The sequence below is a fragment of the Cottoperca gobio genome, chromosome 14 (genome assembly GCF_900634415.1).
Source record: "Cottoperca gobio chromosome 14, fCotGob3.1, whole genome shotgun sequence".
NCBI classification, from domain to species: Eukaryota; Metazoa; Chordata; class Actinopteri; order Perciformes; family Bovichtidae; genus Cottoperca; species Cottoperca gobio.
This window is the reverse complement of record NC_041368.1, coordinates 24,745,371-24,757,870: the sequence shown is the minus strand read 5'-3', so window position 1 is coordinate 24,757,870 and position 12,500 is coordinate 24,745,371. Positions and strand designations below refer to the sequence as shown.

At 40.2% G+C, this 12,500-nt stretch overlaps 2 protein-coding genes across 3 annotated transcripts in view; one reads left to right on the top strand and one right to left on the bottom strand.

The window, feature by feature from the left end:
- The window catches only part of LOC115018550 (P2Y purinoceptor 3-like), a 13,003-nt gene extending 2,041 nt beyond the window's left edge, over positions 1–10,962 (top strand). Inside the window, exons 2-5 of the mRNA XM_029447598.1 lie at positions 5,799–5,833; positions 6,772–7,111; positions 8,272–8,912; positions 9,279–10,962. Coding sequence (XP_029303458.1) covers positions 8,449–8,912; positions 9,279–10,188 — 1,374 coding nt within the window. The 5' untranslated portion in view covers positions 5,799–5,833; positions 6,772–7,111; positions 8,272–8,448 and the 3' untranslated portion in view covers positions 10,189–10,962. The remainder of the gene's footprint in view (positions 1–5,798; positions 5,834–6,771; positions 7,112–8,271; positions 8,913–9,278) is intronic.
- A 1,134-nt stretch (positions 10,963–12,096) lies between these two features.
- Positions 12,097–12,500, bottom strand: part of LOC115018549 (flavin-containing monooxygenase FMO GS-OX-like 4) — a 10,459-nt gene continuing 10,055 nt past the window's right edge. For both annotated transcript variants that reach the window (XM_029447597.1, XM_029447596.1), the window contains exon 9: positions 12,097–12,408. In XM_029447597.1, coding sequence (XP_029303457.1) covers positions 12,097–12,408 — 312 coding nt within the window. The remainder of the gene's footprint in view (positions 12,409–12,500) is intronic.

Here is a 12,500-nt window from a genome sequence, read left to right as displayed (position 1 = left end):
AGTCAAATGCCTTTTTGAAATCGATGAAGCACAGTACTGCTGTCAGGTTGTTCTTCTTAACCTCCTCGATGATTCTCCTCAAGGCCAAGATCTGGGTCACAGTGGTCCTCTTCTCTCGGAAACCGTTTTGGTTCTCTCTCAGGTGGGGGTCGATGGCGCTCCGTATCCGGTTCAGTATCATGTGGTTGTACATTTTTGCAATGACACAAGTCAGACTTATGCCAGGGTAGTTGTCTGGCTTCGAGAGATCTCCGGACTTAGGCACTGGGATGATGTTAGAGAGAGACCACATATCAGGCTTGCTGTTTGTCATAAGGGCGTGGTTGCAGAACTCCAGGATGATGTCGTCAAGATCACAGTTCTTACAGACCTCTGGAGGGATGCCGTCCGGCCCAGCACTTTTTCCCTGCTTCAGTGTGGATTTCACTTTGGCAAACTCCCTGACTGTAAAGGGACCATCGTCAATAGCAAGATTCGTGAGGACGACAGGTATCACTTCCTCAGGTCCATCCACTGTCAGGTGTGTTCCCAGGATATACAGTATATACAGTATATCTCAAAAGTGAGTACACCCTTTAGATTTTTGCAAATATTCTGTTATATCCTTTCAGGGGATAACATTATCCTACTGAAACTTTGATATAACTTAAAGTAGTCAGTGTGCTGCTTGAATAACAGTATAGATTTATTGTCCTTTGAAAATTACTCAGTACACAGCTGTTAATGTCTAAACAGCTGGCAACAAAAGTGAGTACACCCCATAGTGAACATGTCTAAATTGTGCCCAAAGTGTCAACATTTTGTGTGACCACCATTGTTATCTAGCACTGCTTTAACCCTCCTGGGCATGGAATTCACCAGAGCTGCACAGGTTGCTTCTGGAATCTTCTTCCACTCCTCCACGACGACATCACGGAGCGCACGGATGTTGGACACCTTGCACTCCTCCACCTTCCTCTTGAGGATGCCCCACATGTGCTCAATTGGGTTTAGGTCTGGAGACATACTTGGCCAGTCCATCACCTTAACCTTCAGCTTCTTCAGCAAGGCCGTTGTCATCTTGGAGGTGTGTTTAGGGTCATTATCATGTTGGAAAACTGCCCTACGGCCCAGTTTCCGAAGAGAGGGGATCATGCTCTGCTGCAGGATGTCACAGTATATATTGGAATTCATGTGTCCCTCAATGAAATGCAGCTCCCCAGTGCCGGCAGCACTCATGCAGCCCCAGACCATGATGCTGCCACCACCATGCTTGACTGTAGGCAAAACACATTTGTCTTGGTACTCCTCACCAGGGTGCCGCCACACACGCCGGACACCATCTGACCCAAACAGGTTTATTTTGGTCTCATCAGACCACAGGACATGGTTCCAGTAACTCATGTTCTTGGATTCATTGTCTTCAGCAAACTGTTTGCGGGCTTTCTTATGCATCGGTTTCAGAAGGGGCTTCTGTCTGGGGCGACGGCCATACAAACCGATTTGATGCAGTGTGCGGCGTATGGTCTGGGCACTGACAGGCTGACATCCCACTTCTGCAACCTCTGCAGCAATGCTGGAAGCACTCGCACGTCTATTTTTGGAAACCAACCTCTGGATATGACGCTGAGCACGTGGACTCAACTTCTTTGGTCGACCCTGGCGAGGCCTGTTCCGAGTGGAACCTGTCCTGGAAAACCGCTGTATGATCTTAGCCACTGTGCTGCAACTCATTTTCATGGTGTTGGCAATCTTCTTATAGCCAAGGCCATCTTTGTGAAGCGCAATAATCCTTTTTTTCAGCCGCTCAGAGAGTTCCTTGCCATGAGGTGCCATGTTGTCCAGCATTCAGAGAGAATTGTGCCCAAAACACCAAATTTAACAGCCCTGCTTATCATTTACACCTGAATCCTTGTAACACTAACGAGTCACATGACACCAGGGCGGGAAAACAACATCATTGGGCACAATTAGGACATGTTCACTATGGGGTGTACTCACTTTTGTTGCCAGCTGTTTAGACATTAACAGCTGTGTACTGAGTAATTTTCAAAGGACAATAAATCTATACTGTTATTCAAGCAGCACACTGACTACTTTAAGTTATATCAAAGTTTCAGTAGGATAATGTTATCCCCTGAAAGGATATAACAGAATATTTGCAAAAATCTAAAGGGTGTACTCACTTTTGAGATATACTGTATATACAGTATATATATACTGTACATATATACTGTATATATATACTGTATATATAACTGTATATAACCCTAACCCTATATATCTCAGGGTTTTATTCACGAGTGACGGTAGATTTGTGCAAAGCTCTCGATTTAACGAAGAACCGCAGGCGCCTGAGAAATGGAAGGAAACGCATCTTCATTATTCAATTAGGGAGACAGAAGTTATGCTTTTGTCTTTTTAAAAAGATCACAGGTGATGATATTAAAACATATTAAACGTGCTTCCATCGGCCGACCAGAGGAAACGTTTTCATACAAACTCATCTTCAGAAATCCTCCAGATCAACGTGAGACGAGAGACTCTGACCGACTACATTAATGACGTTTATTAAGGATTCTAACTTATCTTATTTAAGTTTCATTGTGTTTATTACTTTTGCCTGTTGTTATAATAATATAATATAATAAGGGAACATTACAAGACAAGAGCAACTTAACTCATATTTTAGTTTTATTTTGTTATTTTTCTTTCTCAGTCGTTTCAGAGACAAATGTTTACTTTGTAGATTAAACAGGGAAGAAAACTGAAGATGAAACAGTTTCATGTGAAGATGAAACAGTTTCATGTGAAGATGAAACAGTTTCATGTGAAGATGAAACAGTTTCATGTGAAGATGAAACAGTTTCATGTGAAGATGAAACAGTTTCATGTGAAGATGAAACAGTTTCATGTGAAGATGAAACAGTTTCATGTGAAGATGAAACAGTTTCATGTGAAGATGAAACTGTTTCATGTGAAGATGAAACAGTTTCATGTGAAGATGAAACAGTTTCATGTGAAGATGAAACTGTTTCATGTGAAGATGAAACAGTTTCATGTGAAGATGAAACAGTTTCATGTGAAGATGAAACAGTTTCATGTGAAGATGAAACTGTTTCATGTGAAGATGAAACAGTTTCATGTGAAGATGAAACAGTTTCATGTGAAGATGAAACTGTTTCATGTGAAGATGAAACAGTTTCATGTGAAGATGAAACCAGTTTCATGTGAAGATGAAACAGTTTCATGTGAAGATGAAACAGTTTCATGTGAAGATGAAACCGTTTCATGTGAAGATGAAACAGTTTCATGTGAAGATGAAACAGTTTCATGTGAAGATGAAACTGTTTCATGTGAAGATGAAACAGTTTCATGTGAAGATGAAACAGTTTCATGTGAAGATGAAACAGTTTCATGTGAAGATGAAACAGTTTCATGTGAAGATGAAACAGTTTCATGTGAAGATGAAACCGTTTCATGTGAAGATGAAACCGTTTCATGTGAAGATGAAACTGTTTCATGTGAAGAACGTTCCCGTCCACTTGTTTTAAAGCTTGAGTATTTTACAAGTTGTAATATTACCTTAATGCATAAAACATTTGAATGTTTACCTCTTTACTTACAGTTGTTACTTTATTGTTTACTTGTAAGAAATAAAAAGGGAATAATCCACTTAACATAGTTAACATGTGAAATGTTTCTTCTGTAACCTTCTGAAGTGTGATTCTGATATTTAGATCATTTACCGGTTTGTGCTCCGGAGCCTGACAGAGAAACTCATATCGATTATGTGACGTGAGGAGCTGCACGTGCTGTTTATTCATAAATACATATTTAAAGTCACTAAAAGTAACTAAGTGACAAAGAATAGTAACAGACACATTTTTAAAGATGTCTTTCAAAATGTAATTAAATGTTTGTAAATGTGAGAATGAAGTCTGAAATATATTTCTATGATCAGCAGCAGTTATATTAATGTGTCCAATAAATAATAAGAAACAATTTATACAAGAAGCACTATAGTCAAAGTCAAAACTAAATAAAAAAGAATAACAAATAAACAAAGTGATAAAAACAAATGTATGTGAATATAACTTATATACTTATACTGTATATAATGACGTTAGCTAGCGTACGTTTATCACAAGTTACGTTTGTTCACGAGTATAATATATTATAATATATTATAGTATATTATAGTATATTATACTATATTATATTATAGTATAATATAATGTAGTATAATATATTATATTATAGTATATTATACTATATTATAGTATAATATAATATACTATATTATACTATATTATATTATAGTATAATATAATATAGTATAATATATTATATTATAGTATATTATATTATACTATATTATATTATACTATATTATATTAAATTATACTATATTAAATTATACTATATTATATTATACTATATACAAATACAAACATATAAAACAAATCTCAAGGACTGCCTTCTTTCATCTACGTAACATTGCAAACATAACATCCTGTCTCAAAATGATGCAGAAAAACTAGTCCATGCATTTGTTACTTCAAGGCTGGATTACTGCAACTCATTGTTATCAGGTCGTCCCAAAAAGTCGCTTAAGACTCTTCAGTTGATCCAAAATGCAGCGGCACGTGTATTGACAAGAACAAGGAAACGGGATCATATTACTCCTGTATTAGCTGCACTGCACTGGCTCCCGGTAAAATACAGAATAGAATTCAAAATCCTTCTCCTGACTTACAAATCAATTAATGGTCAGGCTCCAGCATATCTTAAAGATCTCATAGTACCTTATAAACCAACTAGAGCATTACGCTCCCAGACTGCAGGGTTACTTGTGGTTCCTAGAGTCTCTAAGAGTACAATGGGAGCCAGAGCCTTCAGCTATCAAGCTCCTCTCCAGTGGAACCAGCTTCCAGTTTGTGTTCGGGAGGCAGACACACTCTCCACATTTAAGAGTAGGCTAAAGACTTTCCTTTTTGATAAAGCTTATAGTTAGGGCTGGCTCAGGTTTGCCTTGGATCAGCCCCTAGTTATGCTGCTATAGGCTTAGACTGCCGGTGGACACCTCCCTGCTCTCCTCCTTCTCTTCCTCTCTCCTCCCCTCCCTCTCTTCTTCTCCCTCTCTATCTGTATGCATTTATGTAAATGTATGTTACTAACTCAGCATCCGGGGCATCATCCCCGGAGTGTCTGTCTCTCATGTGGCATAATATATAATATAAATGTCTCAAAACACACATTACAGTAGCATGAATCCAACATATTAGTAGCAAAGATAAATCGGTGTAATAAAAACCCTTTAATTAACAACATTGATAGTAACTGTAACCTGAATCTTGTCATCACGTAGCTAACTCTCTGCGCGACACCTATACACACCAGCAGTTAGCTATGGCTGCGTATTATTCTTTTCATAGCTTAGCGTGGTATTCAACATAAACAGGTATCTTTATACATGAAGAACGTTGACGAACGCTTCACTGAACTTGGCTCTCGTCACATAAAGAGGATTTTTTGCAGAAGATATTTGACATTTAATTAATATCCGAGTGATCTCACTGTATTTATTCATACCTCTGCTACCTGCACGCTGTTTGTGTTGCTGTGTTTGATCACACTCACACACACTCACATGTTCAAACACACCGGCTGCTCTTTGTGTTCACACCATGGACGTGTACATGCTCACACACACTCTCACACACACTCTCACACACATTCGGTATGAATCACAGCTGAGGGTGATGGAGGTGAAGAGGAAGGGCGGCGTGTTTACTGGACTCACTTTCTACTTCCAGCGGAGATAACGAGCTGCAGCTCCTCAGAGCAGAAGGTGAGTTGTTATATTTGTATTTTGAGCTTTAATCGCTTTAATCTTACGGATCAAAAGTCTGTAAATCCCGGCCTGCATGAACTAAACTTAATAATATCTTTGACTGTTTGGTTTCTCATCGAACATGAGTTTCATATTAGAAACCTTTTGTGTTGTAAATGTGTTTAAAGTGATTGTTTTGTCAAAACTGATGTTAGTTTGTTATTTATTGAGCAGTGAGCATAACAATTGAACACTTTTATCCTCATATTGACGCCCATTCAAGTCAATATTAAATAAGTAAATACAGAAATAAATTTGGCTATGAAATAAATCCTGAAATATATACATTTGTCAATATATTTCAATTTAAAAGGACTAGTTTAATTTATTTTAGGGGAATTTTATTTCATAATTTAATTCATTTATAATCCTACGAATCCTTTGAAAAACATCCTTTAAAAATAAAAATAGAATAAAAACCTATTTATTTGTTTATTGAATTATATTGACTCATTTATATTTACATTTATTTGGATAGATATTTATGTATTTATTGCCCAATTTAGTTATTTCAAAGCCAAATGTATTTATTTATATTTATATATAACACGGAAGTAAATTAATGTTAATTTGACAAATAATTAGCAGCTGTGAAATTAAAATCTAAAATAGCATATTTATTTAATATTGACTTACATGGCATTCCATAGCATCATGTTCCAGATGCACAAACAATATAGCAATACAAAAGTAAATGAAGGTTAATTTGACAAATATTTAGAAGCTGTGAAATCTAAATATAAAAGATCTCGGAGCCTTGAACTCTGTATTTTAAATTACTTAATCTTCAGTTGCAGCTATTAAAAGCTGCACTGTGCGCCGCCTCCTCTGCAGTCCCTGTATTGAGTTTCATTCCTGCAGTTCTGACTGAATGAACGCTGATCAATTATTTACAGAGAAAGCTGAAGGTCAGGGGAGAAACCCCGAGAGACCCTTCGGCCCCGAAACAGTTCTGAGACACAACTGCAGCGCAGACGAGAGGACGGTCAGGACGAGGAGGCTGGAGGTCGGTCAGTCTGCAGTACGAACATCTCATCCGGGTTTTAATCCAGATCTTTGCAGTTCAAATGCTTCAAACTGGTTCAGCTGGACTGACTTCTACGCTGCGTTCACGTGAGATCAACCAATGAGGCACAAACCCAGCTGTGATGCCTCCGGGACTTTGTTGACGTACAGAACAATGTGCTGAAATCTGCTCAATCAACAGACAGCAGTTCAAACTAAAAACTAACCAAAGTAAGTAACTAAAAATAATGTGTGTTAGTGTTTTGGTCTGCCCATTAAGCTGCTCAGGATCTGTGTGTTTAAGTTTGGGTCCAGTTTCAGTTGTGTTGTATCAAATTAAAGTAGAGCAGGTGGTTCTGTACATATTGGACCTCCGCCAAGGCCAAATGCCTGATCTCACGATGCTAACCAAATGGTTCTTTGTTGCTCCCTGCGACACTCTTCCAAAATATTTCATCAAAATCAAGCCAGTAGTTTTTCTGTATTCCTGAGGGACAAACAAACTAAATCTACAAACTAACTAGAAGGGCCCCGTGGTTCAGGTCCTTGATCCATGCTGCACACTTGATAGGACCTCGAGTTTATCCGTAACCGTGCTGACAAACAAACAAACAAACTAAAAAGGCACTGAGAGAGCGCAGACCTCCGCCAAGGCCAATTCTCGCATTGTTAACGAAAGAGAAAGACACTGCGCGTGTCCTCCCCGCCAGATGGATCAGCTCTAAGACTAAACGGGCTCTTCCTGGGTCCATGCTGCATCCTTCCACCAAGTTGAAATACATTCAAGTAATGTAGTTCTATTGTTTCCTGCTGACAGGCCAACAAACCCAACTGAAAACAAAAGAATCACGTAATCACAGAAGTTACTTTTTAAAGCAGAAATGCAGATTATTCTCTGGTTCCAATAAACCAACTCGACACAAACAACAAACTAAAGGTGGACGTCCACTCTTATATCCCCCAATAATAATTTATAGTCCATATTCTTCTTGCTAAATCCAACAAGGTTTCTTTATGTCTCTTACGTGACTTTATAAATGTACTTTGTCCTGTATGATTCTGTTGGATGGCATACATATAAAGTAAAGCTGATTCTAAACAGTCCTGATTCACATGAAGAAGTTTGCGTGACACACTCTGTTGGAGCAGTTCTGTTCAGGCCACTTGTCGAATGCACGTTTTCCTAAAAACAGGCTTGAATTTAAACGCTGAACTTCCGCAGCTGCAGGAGAACATATAGAGGCCGCACAGAAATCAATGAGAGGATTCCGGAAGGCTTGGTTAATGATTGAGGGGCTAACTGAGCGGAACAAAGTCTTCATCAGCAAAACGCCGGAAATACATTGTGAACAAGGTTTTCCAAACTAATGACTTTCCCCTCTTTGTCACAGAAACTGCTTGGACATGGGTCCGTCCTCGGCGAGTACAGACGGATAGAGAAATAAAGAGATCGATGAGACGAAGGACACATGAAGGAAACCTCCGAGAGACTTGAGAAGGAGCCGAGATGACGCCAGAGGAACCTGAACCGTTCCAGCCCTGCCAGAAATAACCTTCAGAGGTTCATCATGGGATTGAGCCAAATCTCAAACGTCACTCCAGACATCGGCTTGGCAGCGGCGGCGGCGGCAAGCAACCATCCCAACACCTCCGGCACCTCGCCTGTCCCACCGTCGTCCTGCAGCATCGATGAATCCTACAAGTACGTTTTTCTGCCCGTTTGCTACTCGCTGACCTTCGTCTTCAGCCTCACCCTCAACTCGGTGGTGCTGCTGCGCTCCTGCTGCCACCACAGCGGTTGCTGTGGCGGTGGTGGCGGCGGCGGCAGGCGCTGGAACACCTCGCTGATCTACATGGTGAACCTCGCCACCACTGACCTGATGTACGGCCTGTCGCTGCCCTTCCTGGTGGCGAGCTACGTGCTGAGGGACCGCTGGGTGTTCGGGGATTTCATGTGCCGCCTCGTCCGCTTCCTCTTCTACTTCAACCTCTACTGCTCCATCTTCTTCCTCACCTGCATCTCCGTGCACAGGTAGGACGCCATAAAGAATAGTTCAAAGTCATAAAGTCTATTCATTGTGTGTAAAAACTGTTGCGATGCAAAAATGTGGTGACAATAAAGAAAATGTAAATGATCAACAAACGATCTGTGTTGTTTACGTCGATGACGCCAAAGATCCTGTGAAAACTTATATTAAACTCATGGCACAGCTCTACTTACTGTTTTATATTCTTTTAAAGTTTGCTTATTTTCACTGGATTTGGAGATATTGAAGATATTTGCAACATGGATTCATGTAAATAGCTGTCGCAGTAATCAAATCTTTATTTTTCACTTTGTGGGTTTAGTAAAGATAAAGGTAATAAATCACATCACGTGTCTCACGTCTGTCCTCAGGTACCTGGGGATCTGCCACCCCATGAGGACCATCACTCTGGAGAGCAAGCGGGTGGTGAAGGCGACCTGCGCGCTGGTGTGGGTGGTGGTCTTCATCCTCACCTGCCCCATCTTCAGGTTCGCCCAGACGGGATACGTGAGGCGAGGCGGCGGCGGCGGTGTCGGGCTTGGAGGGGCGAGTGAAGTCGGGAACATCACTGGATCTCAGTTGGAAGACGAGGGCGGGTACATGAACTGCTGGGACGACGCCATCGATAAGGAGTTCGCCGACTACGTCCCGTACGGCATCGTGCTCCATCTGCTGGGCTTCTTCGTGCCCTTCGTCATCATCGCCTGGTGCTACTCTCAGGTGGTCAGGACAATATTTCAAACGCTGCGCTCCCCTCCCAGCTCGATGGAGGGCGGCGAGGACGGCCCGGTGGGAGACGGGGCGACGGAGGGAGAGCGGGAGAGAACCTCGGTCTCCATCTCTGGATCGCAGTACTCGCACTACATCCGACGGCGGCGGAAATCCATCAAAACCATCGTGACCATCACGCTGCTGTTCGCGCTCTGCTTCCTGCCCTTCCACGTGACCCGCACGCTCTTCCTGCTCCTGCGGCGGGGGCAGCTTGGCGGCTGCACGTTAATGAAGACCGTCTCCATCTGCTACAAGGTCACGCGGCCGCTAGCCTCCTGCAACGCCTGGCTCAACGCCCTCCTGTACTTCCTGACGGGGGATAAGGGCGCCCCCTGCTGCTGGCCGGCAGAGCCCGCCGTGCGCCGAGACCGCCGGAGCGGCTCCCTCTGGTGGCCGCTGAAGATCCTGAAGAAAGACGGAGCGGGGGAGGACGACCACGAGGCGGCCGAGAAGATTGAAAGGGTGGTGCACATGGAAAACGAGTCAAAGTCCTCGAGGGTCATCTTCTAGAGCGGGTTTCTTTAGAAAACACTTCAAACTGCGTCTGACGCATCAGGAAACGTGTCCGTCAGTTAGTCTGAGAAAGAGCAGCACGGCCTGAAGAAGAGATGTGTGGAGCCTGACAGAACATTGTATTCATATTTAAATACACACAATCCCTCAAATCCCTAATTGACTAAATAATAATAATAACTACGTTTTTGTGTTCTCATATTTACATCGTCCTCCTGTCCTCCAAGAGAAGATCTGTAATGAATCCCCGTAACGTCCTTCCTCTGGTCGCACGCTGAAGTCTGTGACGGCCGGTTAGTGGCAGGAAAACAATCGAATATACTCTGAGAATATAGTCTTACGTTTGAGAGAAGTAATTGTATTGGTTCCACTACACTCGTACTTTTAGTAACTTCGTATTTCAAAATTATGATTTTTAAATATTTTCTTTAAAGAAATCACGTGAAATGTGTTCTTATGGGGGATATTACTCCCCTCCCCCATTATTATTATTATTATTATTATTATTATTATTACTACAAAGAGAAGCTAAGGTGTCAGGGGTCCGTTGTTTTATAACCCCCCCATACATTTATTTTAAACACTGTGGATGTTTTGACTCGTGTGTTGTCAGACTTCATCTCTTTGTGTATTTTGAGGCGTTCGTGTGGAAACATCTGGATTAAAGTTTGTTTCCGCTCTTTGTGTGCGACTCAAATGATTCATCACACGATTCTCTGCAGAGGACGTTTAGTTACAGCTTACTCGTGTATTTCATTTATTAATATTGCATTCTGCTATTTTACATAAAAGTATTCAAAAGTAAATGTTATAATAAAATATTAAGACCTTTCTTTTTTTCAATCAAAAGCATTGAAACTGAATCTGAACTGTTTTTATGGAATAAAATTATTATGGTATTATGATTATGGAATGAATGCAACTAAATAAATATAAGAAATATGCTTATGATGCAATAAATATATTTATGACTCAGTTAAATAAATAAATAAGCTTATGAAATGTTAATATAAATATATAAATAAATATGGCTATGAAATGAATCCTGAAATTAAATAAATGAGTAAATAAACATAAATACAATTATGTAAATGCTTTTATTTCATAATTCCATTAATTTATAAACCTTAAAACACTTTAAAAATAAAACTCTTTATTTATTGAACACATTTATTTCTTGAGTCCCGGCTGATGTAAGTGAAGTCACTGAAGCTGTCAGATAAAAGTTACTCTGCAGAGCGACACCTCTGGATCCTGTGAGAGAAGACGATCTACAGAAACTATGATACGAACACAGAAAGATGTTCGAGGAGCTGCGACGCTGCACATTTCAGACATCCAGGGACGTTAAATATATATATAGATATATATATATATATATAAATAAAATAAATATATATAGATAGATAGAGAGATAGAGAGATAGAGATAAATAAATAAATAGAATATATAGAGAGAGAGAGAGATATAAAGAACCGAGAGAGAATAATATATATATATAAGATATATATATAGATAGAGAGAGAGAGAGAGATCTATAGATAGATAGAGAGAGATAGAGAGAGAATAGAAAAAAAAAAAATAGAGAGATAGAGAGATAGATATAGATAAGAGAGAGAAAGAGAGATAGATAGAAAAAGATAAATAGATATATAGATAAATATATATATATATAAAATATAAATATAAATATATTATATATATAGATATATATATATATATAAAATAAATAAATATATATAATATCTAATATATAAATATATATATATATATATATATATATTTATATATATAATATATAAAATAAATAAATATATATAATATATAATATATAAATATATATATATATATATTTATTTTATATATTATATATATAAATATTTGTAAACGTAAAACGTTTCTCTGTCAGTCGACGAGCTCCCAGCGAGCGTCTCCGACCAGCCTGTAGTTGAGCCTCCGGTAGTTCTCGGGGTGAACCCGTCTCTGGCGCCACACCTCCTCGTACAGGCTGCGGACGACCGGCGGGAGCGGCGTGAAGCCGGCGGTGCGAGCGAGCGTCCGGCAGTACTCCCACTGCTGCTGCTCCAAGATCAGCAGGTGGCGACGCTGCACGCCGCGCTCCACCTTCTCCCGCAGCTCGCTCCGGACCTCCTCCTCCATCCGAGCCGGAGACGGTAACGCGACGGAGCCGTCCAACACGGCCAGAGCGAACTGGACCTGAAGACCAAAACATCCTTTCATTGAACCCTCGAGAACCAACATCTAGAGGTTCATATTAATATGTGACGCACAAGAGTTAATATCATAAT